Source organism: Diadema antillarum, unplaced genomic scaffold, assembly GCF_040938485.1.
Source record: "Diadema antillarum isolate AM-2024a unplaced genomic scaffold, OU_Dant_1.0 seq00001401_RagTag, whole genome shotgun sequence".
NCBI lineage: Eukaryota > Metazoa > Echinodermata > Echinoidea > Diadematoida > Diadematidae > Diadema > Diadema antillarum.
The window spans coordinates 328,766-338,432 of record NW_027272156.1 but is presented as its reverse complement, the minus strand read 5'-3'; the positions used below and the strand labels follow the sequence as shown (position 1 = coordinate 338,432).

The following is a 9,667-nucleotide window of genomic DNA, read 5'->3' as shown; positions in this document are numbered from 1 at the left end:
TCAAGTTTCTTCGGGCGGCACGCCCGTCAGAGCAGGTCGACGTTCTCGGTAGAACGACAGCGACGAAATGGCAGCGGCGGCGTTCTTCATCAACGATCGCCGGCGTCTCCGCTCGCTGTGTAAAAAGGATGACGTTGGAAAAGACAGTGAAAACATCGAGAACGACACAGGGAACAAAATCGAAAACGATCTCCTTATTGCTGAGAACGTTTTGTTAATCTAGCTGTATGATGTAAGACATTGGATTTTGTACTGAAACGGTAATTCTTTTCGACATGAACATTCATTATTTTTCGTGTGAATGGTAGCATGCCCAAGTATAGCAGGCGTATCAGTGTTCAATTCTGGGTATTCTTGAAAATCGCAGTAGATACTCGAGAACAATCAAACTGCTCGCTTTCGAAAGTCACAGAGATCTTTTTTTTTTTCACCTTTGAGTTTTCAATTTACCTGCTCACGATTAGGAATAGCAGTGAGTTTCTCGGCCTCAGCTCATATCTTTTTACGACATCTCCGTTATATCTCTTCAAAAACCTTTATGGGAGATTTTTTTCCCAAGCCACTATATATTATCAGTTCCTGATGGAAGAACGGCTATCGTCGTCATTAGGTCTAATCACTGGAAGTAGCCGTCGTACTACTGTTGTTTACTAATGATACACTGTAGTACCATTCCAGCGAGGTTGCCAGAAGACGACTTTTTCACCTCCCTGCTACCATGATATCATTACCCAGTCTCGTCTCCCCTACCCCTCCCCACGCCCCCTCCCGCCCAATCCTCGCACACATCGTCACCTTTTTAGGACAGGGCAGGTAACTTGTAACCAATGGCAATCTCTAGAACTTCTCGGTCGGGTTCGATTACGCATGTGTATTGTGCAGTCCTGATTATGATGGAAGCAGGGAGGTGAGACGAAAACCTCCCTGATGGGAGGTATGATACCAGCCAGTACGACAATACACATGCGCATGCGTCAAATAGTTGCATCACTCACCGCTCCTTACGTCGCTGGGAAAACTTCCTCCTCATGTAGAATTCTATGATGAGAGCCCCCGCTGCCGTTGCTACTGCGATAAGTATCACATGCACTGGGAAACAATGAAGACAAGTACAGTGAATAAACCACACGCCACATTAAGTTTAAAAGTGATACACGCCCCTTCCCGTTCAAGGTGCTTCAGTGAGCACAAAGTATTTAAACCAAATGAGAGGACGGTTTAAGATTCCATCAAGTTGAACATGATATAAGACGGTTATGGAACCTTAATTCATTTTTTTTTCGTTCATAGAAAGAACAACTGGCTCAACTGGCTCATAGCTCTTACAGATTGTGAAAATAACGCTTATCCGAACGCATCATTGCAACAGGTTGAGCTAAAGTGTACTTTTCATAAGATAAAAAGGAAATTTCTTCATATCACTCTTCCTTATCTTTCATCTCGAATTTTTGAGTTCTCATGTAGAGAAGACGCAAGGGAAATCACCCAAAACTGAAGAAAAGGATCACAACACTGAATGGATTTTCCATTTTTCGTAAAACTTTGACTTTGGCTAGGTGTCTCACTCTAAATCTGCGTTCTCGAGTCCTCGTGTAATTCTGTTGAGGACATTTTTCCCTTTACACCTCGACATCAGCTTATATCGTCAGTGTCACCACGAAAGTTGGGTGCACTTTTATCCTAAGAACTATTGAAATGTCAATTCCATAACATCATATGAAAAAGAAGCATTATTAAGTTTTAAAGGCGGGCACCCTTCATCTTCCACGGACTCTTCATTTAAAAGATTAAAAAGCGCTGAAGAAATGACAAAGAATTTCGTGCGGTATAATTTCCTTGAAAAATTTTTTGTAGCAGTAGTGACCCGTGTTGGTGGCTGTGGTGATACATGTAGTAGTGCGACATTCACAAAATTTATGACAACATCTATTGATTTGTAGAGATTACATCTGAGCTTACTTTCACTACTTTTATTTCAACTTATAGGCTTATCAATGGTTGATTATTCTTTCCGTTCGCTGCATGGAAGTCTGTGAATACGCTACTCCACGGAACTGAACAAGGACGTGCTGCGCAGCAACGCCTATTCACAAATGTCAATAAATCTCCGGAAAAAAAAGCTGAGCCAAAGAATTAAGCCAGACATCTCTAAGAGAGCACGGAAATAAATGTAGAGGTTCCTATATGATGCCTACCTGGATGGACACATTCGGAGTAGTCACACTCGGGATCTCCTGCTTCCGGACCGCTGTCTCCGGACCCTGCTCCAACGATCACTACCCTCTCCACGCAGAAATGCTCTACCTGTTCTCTGTCGGGCCGCGTTGTGTAACATGTCAAGGGATCAGTTGCCATGGCGACGGGAAACGCGTACGAGTTAAAGGAGGCGAAGCCGTACAGGAAACCAACAACGGGCGCGTAATGACGATTCACAACGAGATTGTGTGCGCCTTGTCTGATGGGCAGTCGCAAAGCGCAGTAGCGACTCATCCCTATTCGCCGAAACGAATTTCCCGCCACAAATTCGGCCTTGGATCCATCAATTGTCGCATTCTCAAGGCTCAGGCACTCTCCAAGGACGTTGAGGAAAGACGAAAGTACGTTTCCATTTTGTGTTTGGTTGTACGTGAGGAAGTGTACGGAATGGACTCCCTGCTCTAAAGGGGGCACCATCGTCATCGAAGGATCGCCCGGTCCCGTCTGGTTGTCCGCATAGTGACCCTTTGCAAATGCCACTAAAAGACAAGGCATGGAGGTCTGAATTAAAACTGTGTCGGACTGGCCAATGTCGAACTCGATGAAGCGTCCCCGGGACAGCATCACGTCCGCTCTGTTCGGGTCAGAGAAAGCGATGACAGTATTGTCTCGTCCAGCTAGCAGACGGTAAACGGTCGATGCCTGCCGCCCCATCATGGCAGAAGCAATGAACGTGCGCCCCCACTGATGGAATGGTGCAATCTGCTCGACGAGATGGTCACACGACTGGACAGAATTTGGCACGAAGGCGCACTGACTGCCCGTTAGGACTGAGATGGGCTTGTTGGAGGTGATCATGGAACCAGTCGGATCAGTAGCGCCCTCTAGATGTATGGTTTCTAGCCGATTTAAGTTGAAGCGGAGATTCTCTCCTGGATTCAGGCGGATTCCAGTGTGCACCCAGGCAGTATTCAGATTGATGGTTACCAGAGTAGCGTCCTCTACGGCAACGAAACTGATCTGGGAACGGGAGCCGGCGGGATATGAGACAACCATGTGCTCCCTCCCCATGGTGGAAACCGGTATGGCCGTGAATCCGTCCATTGACCTCGCATGGGCATCGTTGACTCCATAGACGCATATGTTGGCCGTAGAGTTGATCACGATGGCATGGCCGCTTCGGCCGTCATACGAGCCATGGAATAACACTTCATTTGGCAGTGGAACAACCTGACTGGCCTCCCGCGGCAGAAACCCTTGAAGGTTTACGTTGAGATCCGGTACAGATACAGTGACGTGTGCTTGCTCGGGTGAGGCATTAACCAACAGCAGACGAGGATCTTCGTCGTTCGCGTAGTTCTCAGCAAATGTGAAGATAAACTCTCGACCCGAAATACTCGCACCGTCTGTGGAATGATTGATGAAAAGAAGAAGAAGAAACAGAAGGAGAAGAAGAAGAAGAGAAAACATGATTTTCTATATTAATGGCTTACTGAAATTTAACTTACATTGAATAATGGACAAGACAAATCATGACAGAATCACTCGATTATTTCATTAAAAACTGGCTCAGATGAAACACGGGTTAGTGATTGATCCACATAGAATTTATAAGAATATCAACACAAAGAAATGTTGCATGTAATTACAATATTTTGATATAAGTTTTTGAGTTTGGGTTGCATAACACGAACTGCAGAGAATGCAAGAGACAGCAGTACATGATAATGAAGTTAACCGCTGGATGTCCATGAGAAAAAAAAAACGAGCATAGCATATAATATCTATATAATATTGAATGGCCTTGAGGGAGATACCAGAAAATATTGCCCAAACTGAAAGAATATTGCTCGAGTCGAAGACGAGGGCAATATTCTTTCAGTGCGGGCAATATTTGTCTGGTATCTCCCTCAAGGCCAGTCAATATCATAACTATTACCTATCCCCTAGGTAAAAATAGGAAAATATGTGAATACGGCTATGCACTATTTGACTACCTGTAGATCATCACCAACATGTCGAATAATTGCAAAATTGTTCATCAATGAATATCATTCAACTCCAACTTCCAAGATACATAGTTGTAACTAACTTCAAACATCTGAACGTATTTACACTTTGTTTTTGTTTCTGTTTCAATTTGGAGAGTTGTAATAACTGATGGTCATTGTGCAGTTATTGAGCACAAATGGACTAGTCATTACTTATTGTTTGACGCGTAGTGCTGCTGCAGCTGAAAGTGGTCGACCTTGTATGAGTTGATTTATTGGCGTTCTTCTGCGGTGGGTGTGTCCCGCGGATTTGTGAATGTCTCTTTGTGATTGACCGAAATGTTTACACGTAAAGTAGGATGTAGGGTGATACCCACTAATATCGCCCGCTGACCTCGACGACCGATCAAAATACCAACTACAATTGCCCCGCAAAACTATCTCATATAGATAATAATATTCAATATTCTTTTTCAAGAGACATTTTTTTTTTCAACAAACACTAATGTCAGATCCCAAGAACCCCAATCTTATTTATGAATTCAGTTGAAAGTATGAAAACTTGTTATGCCTACGCATTAGGGTCTCTACTTAGGAAAGAAGAAAGAGAAAGTGGACTCTGGAATATTGTGTAATAATTTTCATTAACTGTCTTTTAGTCTTTCATATTATTCACCAAAGTTACATCATAATGGTAGGTGAAGCGAGAAAGGGGTAGTTCATGTAGTGCCATCTATAGAGTCTTGCTTACTCTGCCCCAATAGACAGCACTATGGCGGCATATTGCTTTGTTAGGCAAGCATTTAACAAAGGTATACACGCCATGTTGCGACCATCTGAAACCAACAAGTTGACCCAACTCTGTACAATAGACTAGTTACACAGTTTCATGACAGCTCTGGCAGTACTGTCATTAAGAAGAGCGCCATCTACGAAATGCGCCATGACAGCTCATTGTGCAAGCTATGACGAGTGCGTGAGTTTTAGCATGGAACTACACTCTGTGTAGTAGCTCCATGATTTTAGTATAAAAAAAAGTATTGTGTCCATGCACCTGATGTAGCAGCCTTCAACGGCAACACGACATATGTGTCTTGGTAACATAATGAATGTATCGTCCCATAGACGAATGACCGTGTCAAAGCTATAAAAAATACAAGCCATATGCGTCAAAAGAAAGCTCTCTCATGAAAAAAGAATCAAATGAACAAATTATATGGATGAATCTTAAACTGTTTTTTCCCAAGTCTTCACCGTCTAACAGGCCGGCGATGGGGGGGGGGGGGGGGGGGGGCGATGATAAAAGGTATGTAATGACCCATTTATTCTTGCTAAATGTTTCACTGCCATGTATATACCAGTATGATATATTTGAGATTAAAAAACAACAACAACAACAACTCAGACTTGTAGATTATAAGATATGTCGAGTAAATATCTATTAGATTGCCGCCATCACAAACTTTCTTTTGTACCATACACTAAGAAAAGGGAATATTTATCTATAAAAAAAAAAGTAATGAAACTGCATGGAATTGACATTGTCATTCAATGTAGCAATTTCCTGGTTATGTGTGCTATATTAATTTTGTAAACTTATTTCATCACATTTTACAGCAGTTGCAGATGACATTGTCCATCAACATGTTTTATACTTTAGTGTCAAAAGTTCACCTTTCAAAGTAATCTTTTACAACGTTTGCCATCTGTGTTCAAGTAGTCCACGTTCATTCAGCTTTTCTTTTAAATTTGAGCATATGCCTGCTAATGACTACCAAACAGGTTAATGGACCAGGATATACCAAAAATGCAGTTTTCATGCCATTTTTTAAACAAATATATTAATATACCCTAATAAGAATATCGTCGATACAAGTAGCAGAAATGCAGACACACACAAAACGCACCTACACACCGACACACAGACATCGAACAAGACATAAAGCGTGTTGTGGCACATACACACACTTGCATCATGGATCTATCAACGTTGCGTTGTAGCTCCACGCTTGCATCACACATGCACAATCAATGCTGATAATACCGACTGCACATTAAGGATCGGGAACTTGGTGGCCAGTATGTCAACAGGAATTTCAGAATTCAGTATGGAACAAGTTAACACTCCAACAGGTAAATTTTCCCTGTGGATACTCTTGACGCTCAACACAATGCAGGTGAGTATTTCTGTATAATCCGTGGAATAGAACCCTCCATGAATCGTTTTTTTTTGTGTGTGTGTGTTGTGTGGGTGTGTGTGCGCATCCAGAAAATACCTTGCACGTGCTTATCTAATTATTCATGTCGACAAAAGTTTTATTCATAAAATGTGAACAAAACACACACGCACGCACGCACGCACGTAGGCCTACATAATGAATACATATTCAAATAAATGAAAAAAAAAATATGTATAATGTAGTATAGTGCCGAAGTCATGATCCTACTGGACCAATTTTATTCACATGTGCGCTTTGTCGCCCATTTCTGGTACAGCTGAGTGGCAGCACAGTCTGTCGATAGAGACCTCAATGGACTATTCTGCTGTCACTAGCTCCTGAGAAAAATATGGACGACATATCATGTTTTACTTTTCTCTTTTGTTTTCTTTCAAACTTTGAAAAAATCAAATATCCGTGAAGAAAAGCTCGGCTTGAGCGAGACGTCTTGACCAAGACTACCAGATGCTGAGGTCGATGGAGAAGGGAGCACTTAGGGTATACACAAGGTTCGGTGAAATGGGTATACGAATTGCAATCGTGTCTTCTGATATGAAGACTAGTCGTGGGAAAGAAAGGCTCAGAAAGTGCGTTCACTGTAGGGACCTGTCAACAGACGGGTTGGCAAGATGCTAGACGAGAAATGCCGATAAGTGAGCTTCCGGGGACGCCAGCGGTTGTCGCGGCGAAGAGATGGCGGGAAGACACTTTAACGAGGTGTGGTGCAGGAGGGTCCTCGAATGGAGGGAGAGGTAGAAAAGGGGAGGGGGTGGGTGGGGTTGGGGAGAATTGGAGGCATTATTCTCAAGCACAATCATCTGTGAAAAAGCCTATAGAAATTTAACCCATAAAAGACGTTTGACGAAAATGGGACCATTTGAATGATATCACATTTTCAACAACTTCATTTTTTTTTTCAATGAACAATAGACGTTGCTTCGACTTATTACTGACATATACGCTACAGGTGACGCCATTTCCCTACCTTCTGAAAAGGTAAGTGATGAGCTTTTTTTAAGGTAATATTATGCTAGAAAATTTAAGATATATTTGACTTCCTTTATAGTTTCTTGCGTCGCATCGGCGTCAGCTTGAGATATTCCCAAATTGTTGTACACTAACTTATCCAGAGATGGCGGCAAATGGACTTAACTAAACCTTAAGAATTCGTAACTTTCTAGCATTTAATCGATTTTTTTTTCTCAGACTCATTGTTAGTGTTCTTTTAATAGCTTTACATTTGCTGAATGCAATTCAACTCTATCATCTTGTCTATATTGTTTGGGCTGTATTGAACAGCAAAAAGAAATAAAAAACAACAACAACGAAGAAACAATATAATGACAAGACAGCAGATGTTTCATAAAGATGTAACATAGAATAAAACAGTCACCAAATTCTCCAACTCCACATGCTTTTGCAGAACCGTGAGAGAGTTGGCAGTCATTTGCACTATGTAGAACAGCTTGAACGATGATGACATCATTTTTACATCACTTTTTTTTTTTTGGGGGGGGGGGGGTTTGGTTGATGTATACCTCTGTGATCCATCCAATTTTCAGAGACAGTGTACGAAAATCGTACAAATCGTTGTAAGCAGTAAAGCACGGATTAAATGGGATGTTATACAGGTGTTATATGGTAAAAAAAAACGTAAGGAAAACACAAAGTGTCTTCCTAACGTGCCATCAAAAGTAAAAAATATATATGCAACATATCTATCTACCTATACACGGGCTTTCTTCACAGTTTTATGAAGCAAAGCAGGAAAGTTTATTTAAGATATGTGGACAGGTCAGAGCGCGGCTTTTGCAGCAGTAGGTTATCACCTACTCGGATTTGCATTAGTCGCGTGATATGTTTGCTGTTTGTTGTTGCTGAAGTTATTAAAAGAAAATATAAAATCTGAAAATCCTCAGCCTATCGTTCATGACCGATTGAAAATAAAAATCAAATCTTAATAAAATCAAACATGATATGAATTAATTATAGACGACGACGTTAAAAATGCACTGCCAAATATCCCAACAGATGTTTCAAATGATGTGGTTAATTCCATTTCAAATAACGTTATTGAATTATTTTCATTTGTTTTATGACATAGGCCCAGTGGCGTATCTAGGGGGGGGGGGGCAAGGGGGGCACGTGCCCCGGGCGCCACTCCTTGGGGGCGCAAAAAAAAAAACGAAAAAAAAAAAAAGAAAAAAAGAAAAAGAAAAGAAAAAAGAAAAGAAGAAGAAGAAGAAGAAGACTCACCGGAAACGGGGGGGGGGGGGGGGGAGGAAGAATGGTGGGGGGGGGGGGGGGGGGCAGAAAACGAAATAAAAAAAAAGATAAAAACAAAACATAACGATGACTCGGACAAAATGACAATGTTTATTGTGTTCACACAAGAATTCCATGTTATGTAAGCTGAAATACAACAATTTTCGGCTCGCTCGCTGCGCTCGCTCTCTAAATTTCATATAGAAGAAGAAGGTAAGAACAAAATGTGATGATGACGCGGACAAAATGACAATGTCTATTGTGTTCACACATGTCATTTTATATTTAGCAGGCAAAATGTTTCACGGAGCAGCGGCTGCAATTTCTTTCGTTCTGAAGCGATCGCCAATTGGATCAAAAGAAGGCGCCAACGGTTTCGAACATACGGGGGGGGGGGGGGGGCGCCAAAAAAAATCAAACAAGATAAGAACAAAACGTACTGATGACGTGGAAATATACAAATTTCGGCTCACTCGCTCGTACTAATTTAGAGTATTTCTTCAAGTCCTCAGTTTGTTGGTAAAAATCGTTATCTATAAGGCCGTCACTATATCTTGATTGATTAGAATTGTAAGATTTGATAAGCAAAAAATGACAAGAGTTCCATGTTTTGTAAGCTGAAATACAAAAATTTTCGGCTCGCTCGCTGCGCTCGCTCGCCAAAATTTATCAAAACAAAAAGGAGATAAGAACAAAACGTGATGATGACGCGGAAATGTACAACTTTCGGCTCACTCGCTCGTACTAATTTAGAGTATTTTTTCAAGTCTTCAGTTTGTTGGTAAAAATCGTTATCTATAAGGCCGTCATTATATTTTGATTTCGGCTCACTCGCGCGTCCATGGGGGGCATTTCATGAAGCAATTTGTCAGATATTTCGTCTGACAAACTGTTAAAAGCTACTGAAATCCTTGCCTCTGATTGGCTGAAAGCAAATTTTGTCCGACAAGTTGCTTCATGACAAAATGCTTCATGAAATGCCCCCCCCCCCCTTTA

The 9,667-nt window shown here is 41.6% G+C and overlaps 1 protein-coding gene across 1 annotated transcript; it reads right to left on the bottom strand.

Moving 5' to 3' along the window:
- Positions 1-3,300, bottom strand: LOC139709046 (uncharacterized). The gene is made up of 3 exons (XM_071621011.1): positions 2,196-3,300; positions 996-1,089; positions 1-115 (listed from the first exon to the last, which is right to left on the bottom strand). The coding sequence occupies exons 1-3, from the start codon at positions 3,298-3,300 to the stop codon at positions 1-3; spliced, it is 1,314 nt and encodes a 437-aa protein (XP_071477112.1).
- Positions 3,301-9,667: the final 6,367 nt, after the last annotated feature.

Bases quoted from the DNA above. Each gene is read 5' to 3' on its own strand.
- LOC139709046 (XM_071621011.1), bottom strand. From the start codon at position 3,300: ATGGACGGATTCACGGCCATACCGGTTTCCACCATGGGGAGGGAGCAC. The intron at 1,090-2,195 runs GTAGGCATCATA...ATTGTTTCCCAG, and splicing joins CTCCGAATGTGTCCATCCAG to TGCATGTGATACTTATCGCA. The intron at 116-995 runs GTGAGTGATGCA...CTTTTTACACAG, and splicing joins TCCCAGCGACGTAAGGAGCG to CGAGCGGAGACGCCGGCGAT.